The sequence below is a fragment of the Prionailurus bengalensis genome, chromosome D4 (assembly GCF_016509475.1).
Source record: "Prionailurus bengalensis isolate Pbe53 chromosome D4, Fcat_Pben_1.1_paternal_pri, whole genome shotgun sequence".
Taxonomy (NCBI): Eukaryota; Metazoa; Chordata; class Mammalia; order Carnivora; family Felidae; genus Prionailurus; species Prionailurus bengalensis.
The window spans coordinates 90,782,327-90,800,490 of NC_057359.1; the positions used below are offsets into that span (position 1 = coordinate 90,782,327).

Sequence of the window (18,164 nt, forward strand, 5' to 3'; positions counted from 1 at the left end):
ACGTAAGGTGCTAGAGTGTGTATGCCTGGAAGCCATTCCTACATAGGACGGCCGGCGACAGATGAACCGTACCCAGATGCGACTACGGACCACACGTATGTATTCCAGGCAATCCACACTGAACGTACTCCCAACGGGACTTCCCCTTTGTCAAGTCCCTTAAGTACCTGTGACCATTTCAATGCCTCCCAACACAAGGGCAAGTGGGATGGAGGGCAGGGTAGGTAGAAAGAGACAGTAGTCTTAACCGATTGCAGTTAAAATATCTTACTGTTTTATTTTTTATAAAAACAAACGCCCACGTGAACACAATGATAAGGCACCTCCCCAGAGCCTTGCGGAAAGGTACCTGCAATCGAGGGGCCCTGATGTCTCCCATCCGGGTGCTAACCAGGCCCGACCTTGCTTAGCTTCCAAGATCAGACCTGATCCCGCCCGTTCAGGGTGGTATGGCCATAGACCCTGATATTTAAATTTTATTAGTGTCATTGTAAATTTGCCTCTGCCTGGCACATTTGTGAAACTATTTAACTTGGCAACCTAAGCTCCATTTATGAACGACCTTTGAAGTTCAGTCCTGTATTTAATTTTGCTTTGGGATGACAAGCTGCCTAGGGAGGGGAAGGCTCCTGGCGACAGTGGGTCCCACTTTCAGCTGAAAAGAAAACTGAAGCCTCTGAATAAACCCCACTTCCCGGGTCCCTATCGGTTGCAGCGGTGGGATTGCGCCGGGAAATTCCTGGACTGGGGAGCGCGTGCAAGGGTGTAGAAGGGGCGTGGCCTCCCTGCGGTCGGACGTGATCGGAAGCTGCTGACCCCCGCTCAGCACAGGACTCCTGGGAAGCTCTGTTCCCTGCGCTCACAGCCCATCTCTCGTCCTTCGGCGGCCACTTCCCCTTCTTCCGGGTGTCATGGGCACCGATGACCACCAGGTGGCGACGTTGCCTGCGAGGACGCTCTGTCGCCATCGGGTGGTCAAAAGTGAACACTACTCCTTCTCTCCAATTCTAAGGGCGTAGGGAGAATCCAGCCCTCGCTGGAGAGGAGTTTAAACACCTGTGCGCTTCCCAGACTGACCCAGCGGCCCGGAAAGGAATATTGATTCGGGGGCCCACAGAAAACATCTTCCAAAGCCCTCCGTGCCCTTCGCTAACACAGAATCAATAACCTCCCAAGCCCAGGGCTCCCCGTAGAAGGGGCTCCCCAGCCAGGACTCAGTATTGACTCATGGGTACCAAACGCATGGGAGTCTGATATAACACACCAATTTATTGATTTACAATTGTAGGGAGGGGTTCAATCCATATGCCATTTAGCGTCTCCCTTCTGGAAAATGGAACAAACCACCAGAAAACTGCTTGGTGAGCACGGAATGAGAACAAAAGGACGCGAAAACCTTGAAGGAAATTGCATCTCAAGGCGTGAACAAATGTGGAGGATTGTCCCAGCCTCACTGCGCTGAATCTTCTTTGGTGATAGCAAATGCACCAGTTCCTGCCAGAGAGGCAGGTCAGGGCTCTCACATGCAGGGGCCTTTCTTTCATTTTAGGGGACTCCTGGCTGGGTCTTCCAATTATAATATAATGACATATATTTCACACCCAGCTTACAGGTTTTTCTTTTTAAAATACATTTAATGGCCTTTGCAGCCGTTTATGCAGCCTCCTTACATCCTCTAGGGCAATGAAGTAAATCTCCGTTTAAGAATCATTTCAGAAACCTAGGGTACCCACATCCAAGGGGTCCCCTGCCTTTTTTTTTTTTTAATTCCTCCTAATATTCGCGAATCCAGCCCCTTCTTCCCATTCTCACTGCCACTTCCCTGGCCCCGGGCAGCATCTCTTGCCTGGATTATGCAGCGTCTCAGTGGGTTTATCTGAGCGGGCTTCTGCCCTCTCTGATCCATTGTCTACACCACAGCTAGAGTCTTTTACATGCACAAGTCAGATCAAGCCACTCCCGGTATAAAACCCTTCAACGCTTCAACATCGCACTCAGAAAGAGCCGACAGGTTGGACGCACACATTTTTAGGCTCTGTCTGGCATATGTCGACCTCTGACCCCTCCCTCAATGTCCCCCAGTCTGCTCCCTACAGTTTTGTCCTCTGTCACTTCCTGGAATGGGCCATGCCCCTCGCTTCAGGGTCTCCCACAGGGCCGCTCACTTCATGCTCCGCTCCGTTAAGTTCTGAGTAGTTCCCAGCACACGGTAGGCGCTTAATAACTACGAAACGAGGGACTTCACGCCGCTTTCCGACCCGAGCTCCGGGGTTTTTCTGTGCGTGGACGTGAGGAGAGCTTTCAAAGCGCAATGTCTTCACGCTGGCACTTCCAGGTCCACCTCCCCCCGCCGCCGGAGACTCCTCCCCGGAACAGCCGGCAGGAGCGGGCACCGGACCCCACGAAAACCCCTCCGCGCTCCGGTCCGGAAACCTACTCAGCGCAGGGACTGTCCGTCGCCGGAAGGCGGGCCGGAAGTCTGCCTCGGCCCCGCCCCCTAGCCTTCATTGGAAGGAGCCCTAGGAAGGGGCGGGGACCCGGCCCAGTTCTGGCTCTTCATTGGGTGAAACCTAAGAGCTAGTAGAAGGGGCGGAAGCTGGCTTCCCCCTGACGCTTCATTGGCTAAAAGCGAGAACTGGGCGGTGTCTTACAGTCCGAGTCCCTCTTGGGTTGCTGGGAGCGGCAAACCGTCGTCCCGCCCCTCGGGGTACTCTCATCATTTTAAACACAGAATTGAGGACCAGGCGGTCAATCACCCCGAAACCTTGGGGCCTCCCCTCGGGCCTTTGCTCCCAGAGGCCTCGAGTCTCGCTAAGCCCAGGGATGTAGAGAGACGCGAGCAGCGAGGGAACCCGGAACAATTCTTTGGCGGAACCACTGCGAGAGGCCCCTAGGAACGCGTGGAGGGCCGGACCGCGACGAGCCGGACCAGACGTGCAGGGATGGCGGCGGCGGACGCGGGGCCAGGGACCGCGGTCCCCGTGGACCTGCGGCGCGAGCGACGCATGGTGTGCGTGGAGTACCCAGGCGTGGTGCGCGACGTGTCCAAGATGCTGCCGACTCTGGGCGGCGAGGAGGGCGTCTCCCGGGTGAGAAGCTGGGGTGGGGGGGGAATCGCGCGGGGGGGGGGCGGAGTCGCGGGACCTCGGCGGGAGGGACCGCCCAGGGAAGTGTGGTTTCCTTGGTAACGGCGCTTGAGCAGGGCGCTGGGCGGCCAGTGGGCGGGGACTTGCCTTGGAGTGGCGGGAGCGACGGGAGACCCCGAGAGGGGCGGGGTGTCCTTTCCGTCCCCTCCTCCCGGGAGCCGCAGCCTCGGCGGCGCAGCCCGAGCGCAGCTCAGCTACAGCCCCCGCAGTGTGCTGGGCTGCCCTGTCCTCATTCACAGAGAAGACCCAAGCGTCGCGGATCAAGACCGCTGGCCAACGGGACAGGGGATGAAGTGTGTGGTTAGGGTTAAAGATAGTAATGGCTAGCAACTTCTTCGGTATCAGGCTCAGTTCCAGGTGCTTTACTGACATCTGATCCAAATTAGAACCCTGCCCAGTAGCCACTGACGTCCGCATTTTGCAAGGAAACCGAGGCAATTTGTTCAAGGTCTGCAGGAAAATAAGGGAGCTGGGATGAATTGTTGCCTTGTGCAAGGCTCCGGGGAAGTGCTTTTCCGTGCACCAAATATTGACATGTCTCTTCTGTAGAGAGTCCTTCTCTGCCCTAATTAAAGTGGCCTTAGTAGTTCATACCTGCCTCTTCAATCTGTGAATTGCAGTCTGAAATTGTGTTTTAACGCGTTTATTGTCCGTCTTGGTCGCTTGGCTCTGAGACTGTAAACTGCATGAGAGCAGGACTTGGTCTCTCTTGTTTACTTCTATAGTCCTAACATCCATAACAGTGCCTTCTTCCAAAATACTTGTCAGATGCGTGATTGAATCCTCACAACAATCCAGGGAGTTAGGTACCATCATTCCCACTTTTCAGATAAAGATACCAGGTAAGAAAAGCTGGGTCAAAAAACTCCCGCGTGGTGCAGTGGGGGTTTGAACGCATGCATTTCTGCCCTCTGAAGTCTGAACTCTTACCTGCTGCTTCCTCCTCCTTAATGAATATTGAAAACCTGTCATTAAGCACAGGATGCCATAGAGGCTGTTAGTCACGTTTTGCTGTTTGATCCTGATTTATTGATTTTAGTGTGATACTGACAGAAACCTTACTGTCAGTGACCTCAGGGATATTTGTACCCAACTACAGTGAGAGCCTTTGAGAAGACACTGGTCATTGGTTCATTCTGTCAGTGCTTCTTGTGCATGTCCTCTGCCAGATCCATGTCTGGGGTTATTCCCAGCCTCGTGGTCTCATAGGCCAGTGTTTGGCGAGAAGGGATTCCTGAGGGTTGGGCCTCCTTTTAACCTTCTTTCCCTCCACGTTTCCTGAGCACCTCCCAAGGGCCAGGCTGTGTCCTTAGTGTTGGGGAGCCAGCAAACTAGAGAGCAGATGCTCTGGGCTCAGTGAGCATCATTGGTGTTTTCATGCGCACACGGCTGACACTACTCTTACCCTCTGTGGGCGACACGTGCCGAGTGGTTACCATGACTTAGCAGACTGAGTGTGCTGCATACGTCTGCATACAGCAGTCCTGCGAGGGGGTGCTGTTAGTACCTCGTTTTAAGGAGAAGGAACCAAGACTTCAAAAGGAGGAGTGATACTTAGCCATACTCGTGCTCGTTCCTAGTTGATTCCATTTCCTTTGGACCTGGAAACATTTGCACAGAAGCCTGAAGAGCAGGACCCTTTGGAGCAGGTAGTTCCTAGAGTAGGAAGGTCAAGACAAGCCACTCCCCCTGCCAACCTCAGTTCCTCCGTGGTAAACTCAGGGATGAGAAGACACCCGCACCCCCACCCCCCACCCCGCCGCAGTCTTGCTGGGAGAGGTGCATGACTGCCCACACCAAACAGGCATCTGCGAGGTGATGGCTTCACTTAACTGGTAGTTATTAGCTCCAACTTTCCAGCCTCTCAGAAGGGAGAGACGATCCTCATTTTCTCTCCTACATAAACAACAGATACCCGGATTTGAAAAATGGGTCTTCTGAGAACTAAAAGCTCTGAACGAAACATCAGCCTCCTGGCCCTTCCCTCGTCAGCTGGGTCACCGTCAGGCTTTTGTTGAGAAAGGAGCAGCTCCCTGCCAGCTGCTTAGGCGGGCACTGCTTCACTGTCTTCCTTGGCCTTTGCCACAGATCTACGCAGACCCCACCAAGAGGCTGGAGCTGTACTTCCGGCCCAAGGACCCTTACTGCCACCCGGTATGCGCCAACCGCTTCAGTACCAGCAGCCTGCTGCTGCGGATCAGGAGGAAGACGAAGCGACAGAGGGCGGTGCCGGGTCCTGGGGCCCACCCCGAGGTCACATTCGACATAGAGATGCTTGGCATCATCTCCACCATTTATAAATTTCAAGGTAACTGCAGCTTACTGCGTTGGCTTATTTCAGGACCTGTGCCCACACTCCTGCAGGTACTCTGTGGCTCATCCACACAGTGAAGAGGGCCATATATGCTCAGGAATCGGGTGGGGCATGAGCGGAGCGGGACGGTGCAGGCCGTGGACTGTGGGCTCACTGCTGTTCCACCTTCTGCATTCTTAAGAAGAGCTCGATTCTATGAGTAATCTCTTAATTTTTAAGGCCACTGTGTAGGGCCGAATAAAGCTGGTTAGCAGGCCTCCAATTTTTGACCCTCAGGGTTTTGGAAACTTCCCTAAGGCTTGACCCCCTGCCGGTCTTGCCTCTTGTCTGAAGCCTTCCCAGATCACCTCAGCCCCTTGGGACCTCATGTTCCTTTGAACTCTTGGCCAATTGGGTGTGTCCCGTGGGGCCCTCAATCCAGTTTGCTACCCATAGGGAGCCCCAGTGAGGAGGCAGTAAGGGATGGGATGAGGAGGGCAAGTAAGGAACAGCAAGTCTGTTTGGGTGGGTAGCTTGGCTTCCCTCAGCCTCGGGCTCTCGTCCGAACAGTGTGGGGCCCTGGTTCCTTAGGCCCGCGTGGAGGGTCCGGGTCAGGGGTGCCGTGAAGGGGCTGGTTCGCGCACACGGGAGGCACTTCGCAGGTTACTAGCCGAGCCTTAGGAACGTGTGGTTGCAGCTGCAGTTCTAGGAGAGAATCTGACCAGAATAAAGATTGAGAAGGAAGAGGGGGCTAGAAAGTGGCAAGAAACGAAACCAGGGCCTGGGACCCCTGCGTTGGGCATTTTGAACGTCAGTCTTTCCGGTGGAACGTGGTAGTCACCGAAGAGGGCCGTCCTTCCTGGGGCAGGGTCTTCCGTGATTCATCTTCTGTCTGTGTACTTGAGCCAGCACCCCTCGGCTCAGTGCGCGTCCCAGACAGCAGCACCGCCCCACCTGGGAGCTCGTGGGAGGTACAGCATCCCGCAGCCTTCGGCAGGGTCCCCCGTGAGGCGTGTGCACGTTACGTTTCAGGAAGCACTGACCCAGACCGTAGCCTCGCGTCCCCCATAAGCCCTCAGCCCCTCCGCGTGAGTCCAGGTGCGCGGAGTCAAGTGCGCAGAAGTTTCCGGAAGGGTGTCCTTTCGGCTCCCGCCAGCGTTGCCTGGCAACGCCCACCGCACGGCTCCCTCGACGCCTGCCGAGAAGACGTGGGTGTGGGTGCGTAGCAGCTGCCAGTTCCTGGGAGGGGTGAGAGGGTGTCTGCCATCTGGCCCCCTCTCTTTCCAGGAATGTCCGACTTCCAGTACTTGGCTGTGCACACGGAGGCGGGCGGCAGGTGCGTGTCTATGTATGACAAAGTGCTCATGCTAAAGCCTGAGAAGGAGAGTTTCTTCCACCGGGAGCAGCCGCTCTACATCCCCCCGCCCATCTTCTCTCGGCTGGACACCCCGGTGGACTATTTCTACCGACCGGAGACACAGCACCGGTAAGCCCCACCCCCACCCCCACTACGGCATCAGGGTTCAGAGCAAGGGCCCTGCGGTCACAGGGCCTGGGTCTGAGGCTCACCTCTGCCACTCGCGGGTCAGGCAGCCAGCACTGCCGGCTTCGCCCAAGCCCGTGGCTCCAGTGCCTCGAGACACAGAGCAGCCGGTGACTGTGCCCCAGCTGGAGGCCTCGCTCCGAACTCCCCGCACCATGGAGAGTGAATCAGGATGTCACCCTCAGCCTTGAAGTCCCATCCCCAAAAGCATGAAACACTTAGAAGGGTGAGTGCCTGGCAGAGTTTGGTAGAATAAGCAAGCGACCAGTCCATTCGTAGGGAGGTGGCTAATGGAATCACAGCCCTTCTGTGCCAGGGAGCACCACGTGGCCTCAGACAGCAGGCTCGTGGGCTGACGTGGCACTTGCCCAGGGTACCTCGCTCTGTGAAGAAAGCAGGCGTAGGAGCACGTTCTATAGCATGAAAGTAAGCTGTGGTATGATCATAGAAATCTAGAAAGATCTGGAAGATTGGGCCCAGAGCAGTTATCTCTAGAAGGTGAGAGAAATGTTCTTTCCTCACTAACTCTTGCCATCAACAAGCACTGACTGCCTGTTGTGGCCCGGGGCGCTCCTCGGAGCCTGCGTCGTCAGCCGAGAACAGCACAGCACATAGGAGGTCCTGTGCTGGGCGGGGCCGGGAGCTGGATGGAACACAAGCAGATGATGAGTGAGCAAGGGGCCCGTGGCCTGGTGCACGTCTCAGAGGAGATCAAAGGGGTGTGGGTCATAAGGGGCAGTGCGGGGGCTGAGGGCTGGGGGCCCCCAGAGGGGCTGACATTTGAAACAAACCTGGGCGATGACACAGCTGGGTAGGTGAAGATCCGGGGAGAACATTCTAGAACAGAGGATTGGCACATGCAGAGTGGTCGCAGAGTGAGCCTGGACGCGTGGTAGGGGTGAGAGTCTCATGGGCCATGGTAAGGGGCCTAGATTTGGTCCGAAGGAGAAGGTACGTTCTCTTCCTTTAACAAAATACGGAGAGTTCCAGACATAGCCCAAAGTAGTGAGAATTGTCTAGTGGAGGCCGGGCTGCGGTAGCAGCTTCAGCGGCTGGCACCGGTCCGCTGCTTGCCCGAACTCGAGCCCCGGCCCGGCAGCGCGGCCTCGAGAACGCACCCTGCGTGCCTCCTGCGGGGAAGGGCTTGTTTTCTTACACGACCCTGCTGAACCTGCCGCTCTGTCACCAGAGCGAGGAGCCTTCCGTGTTCCCCAGCACCTTCCGGCACCGGTCCGCTCGCAGTCTCCCCAGCCAGAAGCGGGCCACGCGGCAGCCTCTTCGCGGCCCTCGGCCTGTTGGATCCGCAGCCCCCACTCCCTCCTGACCGCAGGAGCAAGTGGTGGTTAGATGGGCAAAGCGTGACAGAAACGTGGAAGCGGAAAGGGTCAGCCACGCCCTCCCGGCCCGCAACCCTCCACATGGGTTGATGGAGTTTTCCGTGTGTGTGCTCTAGTCGGCTGTCCTCGGCACAGGAGTTTTAGGGGAGAGACCATGTGCATATTTCTGAAATGTTCTGATTATTTTTATCCCACAAGCATTTTACTCTCAGAGTCGGAGACGGACAAAATACACAGAAGAAGAAGATAGGCCCTCTGCACTGCTGGCCCTGGCTGGCAGTGGCTGAGTCACCCTCTGTCCCCTAGGGCCAGTAGGCAGCTGCTCTGAAGCTTCTGACGGGGTGATAAGGGAGGAAGGCTGGCCGCCATGTGGTTTATCGATTTTCCAGCAAATGGAAAGAACCTGCCTTTCTTCCCAGGGCCCCCATCGATCTTCCTGCCCTGCTGGCCCCTCTGTGGGTCCAGGGAGGTCCGGCTTCCTACAGGACGACGGGCAGAGGAAGGCTGGCCTGACGGGGGTCCCTCGTCCTTGAGGAAGTTAGCAGGGAGTCCTTTCCCTGTGCTGACGGGCCCCGGCGGGCAGCCGTTCCTTGCTGTGCTCTGGCGGCGGGCTGCCAGGGCTGGAGTGAGCCGCCACCCGTGCCTTCCCTCTTGGGGGTGGTCGGGGTCTCGAGGGGTAGCCTTGAAAAGCGGGCAATGTTGTACCTGTTCAGGATGATTCCTAATGGAGTCATGTTACAAAAAAAGGCACAGACTTGCTCCCGTCTTTGTAATTGTGTTTTCCAGTGTGAAAAATCACTCTGTTCCTTGTAAGTATACAGATGGTTTGTACTCGTGTAGAAAATGAAGGTAAAATGGAAACAAATTTAAAAGGTAGCGATCACCTGAATGAAAACCTGTGACGGCCAGGCACACTTTAAAATGCATTTCAGAAGAATCTCGGGGTTTGGGGTGAGGTACGGATGCGATGGCAGTCACTGTTGGAGCTCGTGATGGATTGTGGGGCTTCTGGAGGCTGTTCTCCCTGCTTTCGCCTAGGCCTGACATTCGTGACCTCCCCCTCAGTGACAGCCGGGCCTGGTGCCCAACGAGAGACCTGAGCAGACGTGGCGTCAGAATGCTCACTCGCTTCCAGCCTCTGTGCTTGTATGATGGTAGTTCGGTAACGTCCGTCTTCCCTGCACCTGCCTGTTGCAGAGATGCTTCTGGGCCGAACGTGCTCTTTCGGAGGGAGGCAGGACAGGCGTCACCGGGCCCCTGGCCAGCCTCCCCGGGTGGGAGTCCCGGCTCTGTCCGCACGAGCTCTGACTCCAGGCGGCTTTCTGGCTGCTGTCGGTTACCTCGTAGGAAATTGGGTCCTTCCTCGTGGAATTGTTTTGGGGTTAAGTAAGCGAATCATAAAAGCGTGGCTGTTGCCTGATAGCTGATCAGCCGTGTCCTGAGTGGCCGCGCCTTTCCCTGACCTCCCTGCTCCGCCTGACGGGCAGGCGGCTGGCGGCTGGCGTCACAGCCCGGGGGGCTCCCTGCCTGGTCCGGTCAGGCCCGTGCCTGGGGTCTCCTCGGCACCCGGGCCCACACCAGCTCTCTCTGCCCCAGGGAAGGCTACAACAACCCGCCCGTCTCAGGCGAGAACCTGATCGGCCTGAGCAGGGCCCGGCGCCCCCACAATGCCATCTTCGTCAACTTTGAGGAGGACGAGGTGCCCGTGCGGCCCCTGGAGGCTGCGGTGCAGACGTGGAGGAGGATCTCCACCAACCCGGTGGACCGGAAGGTGGAGGAGGAGCTGAGGAAGGTGAGCTCGGGGCGGCCTCTGCATGGACCACCCCCCGGGAACCCGGCCGGGCCCCCCCTCCGTCCCTCATCATTTTGCCTTCGGCTGTGCTGACTTTTTAAAACCGGTTCGTCGGCATGTGGGAGCTTTTCACCTCCAGATGTCACACGTCAAAGCCATGACGGCACAAGCCGGTTCCTTGGGGGCGCTAAGCAATCCGTACCTCGTCTGCTTGTGACTTCACAGTGGAGCCCGTGTTTGGGAAGCTTTCGCTCATGCATCGTTGGAGCAAGAAACCACATGGAGCACCTCCTGTGCTTCATCCCCAGCATGCTGGAGGGGACTGAGTGGCCTTCTGCCCGTCCCCTGGCTGGCAGGTCCTGGGAAAGCCGTGGGGCCTCTCACTCCTGCCTCTACAGGCACAGACGGCAGGTTCTCAGTGAGACCACGTTGCTGCTGGCCGAGGCTCACCTCTTCCCTTGCCGAAGCAGACTGTTCCCTTGGGGTTTTTTTCTTAAAGAGACTGTGTGGACACCTTTCTAGCGGTCACTGGTCGCTGGAGGCGGTACCTGGGGGACCGCTGTCCGAGGCCCTTCCGTGTTCTCTGGACACAGTCCAATCCACAGCCTGGCGTAGGGCGCTTCCAGCCCTGGCCCTGCCATGCACCAGCCACACTGGCCTCCTGCGGTCCTCTCTTGGGCCCAGCCGTCCGCTTCGGCCTTTACGATAGCCCAGCTCAGGCTCCACCCTCTAGGCTGGAGCTGCTTGGGGTCCCAGGACACTGGCGTGTCCCCCTCTTGGCCCTGCCCTGGCTTCTTTGTTCATCTGCCTCCCCCACTGCCGTGTGAGCTGCATGAGGACAGAGACCGTGTCTTTCGTGGTCATTTCCGGACACGGAAGTCTGGAGGTCCTGCAGCCACACCTGACCTGTGCTGGGTGTGCGGGGCTCCACTTGTGAAGGCAGGGACAGTGAGTGGGTGCGGCTGGGCCCAAAGGCTGCCGTGTGCTTGTCAGCAGCCGCTCTCTGCCAGCTCCTCCCCCAAAGGGTCTGCTGGGAGCTAGGCCAGTCCGGAGAGGCAGAGCCGGTGGGGGGGAGGGGCGGGAGGCTGCTGGTGCTCATCCCAGTCTCTGCCTTGACCCCCCCCCCGCCCAGCTGTTTGAAATCCGTCCCATCTGGTCACGTAACGCTGTCAAGGCCAACATCAGCGTCCACCCTGACAAGCTCAAGGTTCTGCTGCCCTTCGTGGCCTATTACATGGTGAGTGTCTGCCCAGCCTGGCACCTTGGGTCCCGCCAGGATTGCCCTGATCTCTGCTGTGACCTCCCAGAGCCACGGCAAAGCTGGCGGCTCGGTCCTGGTGCCCCCGGGAGGCCTGTTACAGCCCCAGGCAGGTCCCCTACAGCCGCCTCAGCAATGCTAGCTGTCCCTCGGCGATTTTAGGATTAGAGAGTAATCGCATAACTTGTGAATAAAGGGATTGTATGCTTTTAAACGATCTCACGTCGAGAACCTTCTAAGGACCAGGCGCTGGGTTAAATGCCGTGTACTTGTTACATCCTTTGTTCCTCCCTGGGGGGTGGCAACAGGAGTCCCTTCTTCCTCTGAGGCAGAGCCAAGGCTCAGAGAGGTGCCTCGATGTGCCAGGGTCCTGTAGCCAGCACGTGACACAGCCACTGGGACCCCAGCCTGTTGGGCTGCAGAGACCAGGCTCCGTAACCACAGGGCCCCCAGCCTTGGCTCATTCTACCCGGGCAGAGTGGGGTGGGGGTGGGGCAGACCCACCTTGGACTCTGTCCAGGAGGGCACAGAGATGAGGTGTCATTACTGAGGTTGCCAAAGGTGCCGGAGGAAGGCGTCCTACCTGCCGAGGGTCCCCACATGGAGCACTGGGAGGCAAGCCTGAGATGTGACCATAACGGCGATGACAGATGGGGCACAAAGAAGGCTCATCCCTCCTGTGCTTGGACCCCAGACTTCAGAGAGCGGCTGTCTGTCTTTTAGCATAGGCTTTCTAGACATAGGGCTTCAGGAGTACTGTTTGGGGACAGTATATCCTGTCCATTAGGATGGCAGTAACATTTATTGGGCACTTACTATGTGCCAGGCGCCGTGGTGAAGGCTCCCGGGTCATCATCTCATTTAATCCTCACAGAAACAATGGAAAAGGGGGCTCCTGTCCTCTCGAACAGGAAGACCAAGTGGCCTGCCCAAGGTGACAGAGCTGCACCCGGCAGAACAGGGGTGGGGTTCCAGGGCTGTGTCCCCAACTCATGTCCCCCCAGGCCTACATCTCTGAGGGAGCCAGGGACCAGCCTTGGCCCCACCCCACACTCCCGCCTTTTGTCCCCAGATAACAGGCCCCTGGAGAAGCCTGTGGATCCGATACGGGTATGATCCCCGAAAAAACCCAGATGCCAAAATTTATCAAGTCCTTGACTTCCGAATCCGTTGTGGAATGAAATACGGTAAAAATTACTAACACCTTGGTTTTCTTTCTCTCTCTCAATGTCTTTTTTTCTACAGCATTCTCTTCTGTGATGGGAATGTATCCCTATGGCGAAGATAAAAGAGTCTTTTCCTCCTGGGTGAGATCTCTGCAGAATAGCAGAGAGATGGGGATCCCAGCCTGGGTCCCAGCTCCACCATTGGCCTTCGAGCCGCTAAACTTGTTATTCGTGCACTCGGTCCCTCCACCTGTTCTGGTTCCTGCGGTGGGGGCCGGGCACCCAATACCGCCTGGTCCCCAGGCCTGCAGTGAGGCAGCGCACACAGGGCGCCAGCACGCAGTCCCGTGTGGTTGGTGCCGTAAGGGTGGCCGCTGGGGCCTGGGGCCTGGGGGCCTGGAGTCCCCTTCTCAGGAGCCGGCCCCAGCGAACCCTGGTGCGCGACTAGCGCAAAGCCACTTCTGATGGCCAGGAGGGCCCTGCACCCGCATGCACCCGACACGCCCTTCCTCGTCCGCAGGTTACGCCCCGAGTGATATGCCTGTCAAGGCCAAGCGCAGCACCTACAACTACAGCCTCCCCATCACTGTCAAAAAGATGCGTAAGTGCCCCGGCTCGCCCTGTGGATCAGGCTGATTTGCCCTCACGGAGACGCGGAGGGAGGTGGGCATCAGCATGCTGGGGTGGGGTGGGGTGGGGTACGGTGGGGCTTCCCAAGGGGCCAGCGCTCCGGGAGGGGTGGGGAGAAACGTCCTCCCGGATTCCAAAGTATTGTTGCTGTCCCCTTGTAGCCAGCCAGCTCGTCACCATGCACGACCTGAAGCAGGGCCTGGGCCCGTCAGGGACAGGTGGCACGCGGAAATCGACCTCTAACAAGTACAAGCTCAAGGTGGGTGCCCTGAGCCCCAAAGGAGAGCATCTGCCTGCCCGGTTGGGGGTGCGGTGGACCGTGGAGAGGAGGCACCCCCCTTGTGCAGGCCAGACGCGCGCACACACACTCGCACATACGCTCATCTCCCGGGTCGAGGCCACCAGGAGGGGCTTTGACCGAGGCAGCTCTTCCCACTTGGTGCCTCTGCACAGCTCCCAGCTTCCAGGATGGCCTTGGGGAGCACAGTGAGAGCTCAGGGTGTGAGCCGCCCAGCCCCGGGGGCCTCGACCATCTGGGCAAAGAGGCAGTGGCCGGTGTCAGCGGGGAGCGCAACACCGGCAGTGTGCGTGGCTGCCCTTCGTGAGCCTCTGGCCGCCACCTGGACCGGCCCAGCGGGGCGGGTGCCCACACGCACGCGGGGCCACGGCAGACCACCTGGCCCCGCTGTGGGGGGCTCACGGGCTTACGGGGTCCTTGGCTCACCGGACGTGGGATTCCGTGGGCCTCCCGCCCACTCGGGCTGCTGGGAGTTGCACCCCCGGCCTCGGCTCAGCTGTCTCGTAGGGGACACGTGCCAGGGGCACGTGCAGCAGAGGGGGGGAGGGCGGGCAGCGTGCAGGGCAGCAGAACGGGACCGGTTGGTAGGAGGCGGTGAGGAATGAGGGCGCACCGCGAGGGCCCGCGAAGCTGGCACGACAGCCCGCGCCATGCCGCGGCCGGCCACGCAGGCGGCTCATGGTCGCGGGGGCCGGGGGACCCCTCCTGGGGAGTCGGAGCCTCTGCGCGCCTACTCCCGGCCTCTGGCCTGTCTGTGCCGCCTGAGTCCAGGGGAAGAGCCGGGCCCGCCGGGTGTGGACTGGCCGGGGCGAGCTCTGACCCACCTTCCCGCCCTGTCCTCTCCCCAGGACTCGGTCTACGTCTTCCGGGAGGGGGCCCTGCCACCCTATCGCCAGATGTTCTACCAGTTATGTGACCTGAATGTAGAAGAGTACGTACGTGAAGGGGCCCTGAGACGCCAGGGTGAGGAGGGCGGGGCTCGGGACCAAGGTGTCCCGAAGCTGTTCCGCCCGGGGCGGTGGGCACCACGGGGCTCCTGCGTCAGCCTGGCGGCCGCCGGGGACCATTTCCGGGGTCCGCCTGGGCCGCACCTCTGAGCTGCGGTGCCGGGCTGGGCGCCAACGTGTCTTGTGGTTGAGTCTTGGGCCTCTCCCTCCTCTGCCCCCGTGGAGGTCTGGGACCCGGTGCCCGATCCTCCCCAGCGGACCAGAATCCCAGGAGCCTTTCACCCAGTTCTTACGGTGTTTAAAGAAGGGGTGGGGGGAGCTGGGATGGGAAGAGACGGGAGCACGTCAGACACGGCCTGAAATCTGGTGAGGGCCGGGGGTTCTCACAGGAGAGCATGCGTGGCCGCATCCCGCTTTGTGCGCACCTTGGGGTCGGGGGCCACGCCGGTTAAGGACCTTGGCTGGGAGTGTCCAGCGTCCCATGGGTATTCGGTCCTGTGCTCACGCCCCCGCGCGGCCGTCCCAGTGCTGTTTTTCCAGGCACGGCCCCACCTCTGCCAAACCCTTACGGCACCTGTGGGCAGAAAGCCCACCCGAGACGCCGTGTCCTGACCCCCAGGTTACAGAGAATCATTCACCGCAACGACGGGGCCGAGAACTGCTGCACAGAGCGAGATGGCTGGTGCCTCCCCAAGACCAGTGACAACCTGAGGGACACCATGTCCCTCATGATCCGGCAGACCATCCGCTCCAAGAGGCCTGGTGAGAGCCGATCGGGGTAAAGGGATGCCCGCTCTGGGGACAGAGCAAGTCTCCCTAGCGGACCCATCCCCCAAGAAGTTGCACCCGGGTGGAATCGTCCCACCCCCCGCCAGGAGCCGGTCCCCCAGCCTGCCCGCCAGGTCTCCACGGGTGGGAGTCACGGTGCTCAGCCTGGGGGCTAAGGCAGGAGACGGGCCCGGAAGACCGGCCTGGAGCAGGGCTGGTGCTGCCATCGGAGCCACCGCTTTGTGCCCTGACACCACCCTCCCTCTTCCAGCCACGTGTGGGCACATTTGGCCTGTCTTCTTGCACTCGGAGAGCAGGGGCAGTGGGTGGGGGTGGGGGTGAGGAGGAGGAGTGGGCGCTCCTGGTCTGCGGGTGTGATGAGGGGCGGGGGAGAGTGAGCACGGCTTCCTCCCGGACCATCTGTGCTCCACGGAGCTGATGGGAGCAAGGGTCTCAGCCCCGTTTGGGACACGGCCTCTCGGAGAATCCTCCCGAGGCCGCGGACCTTCTTCCCAGAGAAAAGCACTCACACAAAATGTCCTGTGCATTCTCGGGGTCCCTTGGACCCGTGAAGCCACCTAGCCTCCTCCGGGGGGAAGTGGTTTTCAAAGCCGTTGGCCTCATACTCCCCTGAAGCGCTTGTAAAACTGCAGAGTGCCGGTCCCCCAGCCACCCGCGCCCCCCCAGAGCGGCTTCCCCAGGGCTTGAGCCCAGCCGCCCATAAGTGTCAGTAGGCCTCCAGGAGCCTGATTGCTGGTCTGGAGGTTGGGTCCACCAGTAGCTGGGCTGGGGGACACCGGGGAAGCCTGTGCTGGGACATACACGGCCTTGTCTCCCGGCCCCAGCTCTCTTCTCCAGCCCGACCAAGGCTGATGGTGGGAAAGAACAGCTGACGTACGAGTCTGGGGAAGACGAGGACGAGGAGGAGGAGGAGGAGGACTTCAAGCCATCCGACGGCAGTGAGAACGAGATGGAGACCGAGATTCTGGACTACGTGTGACGTAGACCTACAGCCACGGCTGGGCCTCCTTGATCAGACGAGACTGGTAACGGTGCCAGGACAAGCCGTGGCTCCCCAGTGTTGCCCACAGCAACCAGAACGGCCCTAGGAGACCCCTCAGAGGAAAGCTGGGACCCCGGCACTGGGTGCCATTGACCCTGGTCCTGCCCATCTGCCCCAGACACCTGCTGCTCCGGGATGCCCTCTGGCCCGGGGCGCCTGGGGACACCTCCAGAGGTTGTGACCTGGCTCTGTGCAGCCGTGAGCCAGCCCGGTGTCCAATGGGCTGAGCCGATGGCCACCACCTCTCTATGGCTGAGAACAGCTGGCTGTGGAGACGATGTGGCCTGAAGATGCTGCTCTTGCCTTGGAGGTTATGGCCGATGGCGGTCCTGGCGTGAGGAAGCTATTCTGCGGTCACAGATGGGCGAAGACGGCCCTTGCATTTGGATCCCATCCTCCTGGGGCCCAGCTGGAATCGTCCCGATCAAATACACTTTCCCAAGGAGTCTTGGTGTCTCAGTGGCGGGGGGGGGCGGATTGGAGCCACAGTGGAGTTTCCTCTGGAGATCGGGTGAGTGCGGCTCAAGTACGTATGCGTCAGGCCGCAGACGGTCCCACAGCCTCGAGCCGATCCCTTACTGCTCCTCACGGGCCTGTTCTTGAGAGGCTCTTGGGGAAACCGACCCTGTTGCCTCTGAGCTCCCTGCTGTGTAGCCAGAGGGGGTGCGCGTTCCTGGTGGGGCCGAGGCTGCCCTCCCTGGGGAGCACTCCCACCCGTGCCGTTGGGCGGCCGGGCCACCGTGCTGCAGGGATGCGCCCAGTTGCCCCCTCCATCAGCCTGCAGACCGGGCCACCTGGTGTGACAAGTCCCTAAGTCACTTTGACTCTAAAGTCAGGTGCCTCAGTCTGCTGACCAGGCTCCTGGGCAGTCCCCTCGGATGACAGATCACGAGCCCCAGTGGCTCACAGTTGGCCTAAAGTGGCCAGTCCTGGGAACCTGCCTTCTGGAGGAGAAGCTGGCCAGGCGGACTGCCCCAGAGGGCCCCACTCCCTGCTGCTGGGGACCAGGAGGGGCCCCCTCCCCCCCCTCTCGGAATAATTGCCTGTGGAACACGTTCTCGGAATAGCCGGACAAAAGGCACAAGTTAACAAATACGTTTCCTTGTCCTGGGGCAGCACCCGAGCCCTTTGCACCCGTGTCCTCATGCTGCCCAGCTGAAGCCACACTAGTCCCGGCCTGGCCCGCACAGCCCCTTCCCCGTGTCCTGACTCCTCCCACCTGCAGCTGCCCACCTCCCCCCACCTCTCCCCACCCCTCTCCAGTCTGTCGTCCACTCTGCGTCCCAAAAGGTTTGGATCTGGTGGACAGGAAGGCTTGGTGACAGCAGCAGGCATGATGTCAGGGGGGCCGTGGCCTGTGTCAGAAACACCGGCTCCCGGGCAGCACAGGGCCCGCTGGGACCCGGTCTGAGGGGCTGTTGGCCTGACAGGGCTCTGGCTGTCCCCTGGCTCCTGAATGGGCCCCCGTCGCTGGAGGTGGTTGTGCAGCGGAGCCTGAACATCCTCCGTGAGCGGTGACTCCGCAGGCGGCCAAACTCAGAGGCACAGTCTTCAGGCCTTGTCCATGGTGGCCTTCCCACTTAGTAACCTTCTCTGACTACCGAAGTCCTACATGGTCACAGGAAACAGTAGTGGCTGTGTTTTCTATTGCCGCCTACCTCTGCTCTGTTTTCTCCCCCTCCCCGGCTCTCTGATCTGTCCCTTCCCTTGTCCGTCGGTTGGTCTCTGTCTCTGCTTGGCTTTGCTCCAGGATCTTTGCCTGGCCCATTTCTGGGGCCAGAAAGCCCAGCGTTTCCTTTTCCTTAGGGAAGCCCTCAAGGCTGGGCTGGAGCCCCACTTCCCGCTTCCCGTGGGCCACCTGAGCCTCTGGTCTTCCCGTCCCAGGACTTGTGCTGAATGTGGGGTCTCCCCTACCCCAAGGGC

General features: G+C 59.6%; 1 protein-coding gene across 2 annotated transcripts; it reads left to right on the forward strand.

The window, feature by feature from the left end:
- Positions 1–257: 257 nt before the first annotated feature.
- Positions 258–16,686, forward strand: GTF3C5 (general transcription factor IIIC subunit 5). 2 transcript variants are annotated; one of them, XR_006295050.1, is made up of 11 exons: positions 258–3,089; positions 5,235–5,454; positions 6,727–6,925; positions 9,916–10,111; positions 11,244–11,348; positions 12,442–12,556; positions 13,056–13,136; positions 13,327–13,424; positions 14,312–14,398; positions 15,030–15,172; positions 16,024–16,136. XR_006295050.1 is itself a non-coding variant. In XM_043566373.1 (11 exons), exons 1-11 carry the CDS (start codon positions 2,943–2,945, stop codon positions 16,176–16,178), a joined length of 1,542 nt encoding a protein of 513 aa, XP_043422308.1. In that variant the 5' UTR covers positions 258–2,942; the 3' UTR covers positions 16,179–16,686. The 2 variants fall into 2 exon arrangements, 1 of the variants encoding a protein (XP_043422308.1); XM_043566373.1 differs by having other exon boundaries at positions 14,312–14,394; positions 16,024–16,686.
- The last annotated feature ends 1,478 nt before the right edge of the window (positions 16,687–18,164 follow it).

Excerpts from the sequence above, each read along its gene's own strand:
- GTF3C5 (XM_043566373.1), top strand. The coding sequence starts at position 2,943 with ATGGCGGCGGCGGACGCGGGGCCAGGGACCGCGGTCCCCGTGGACCTG. Across the intron at positions 10,112-11,243 it reads TGGAGGAGGAGCTGAGGAAG|CTGTTTGAAATCCGTCCCAT; the intron begins GTGAGCTCGGGG and ends CCCCCCGCCCAG. Across the intron at positions 12,557-13,055 it reads CCGTTGTGGAATGAAATACG|GTTACGCCCCGAGTGATATG; the intron begins GTAAAAATTACT and ends CCTCGTCCGCAG.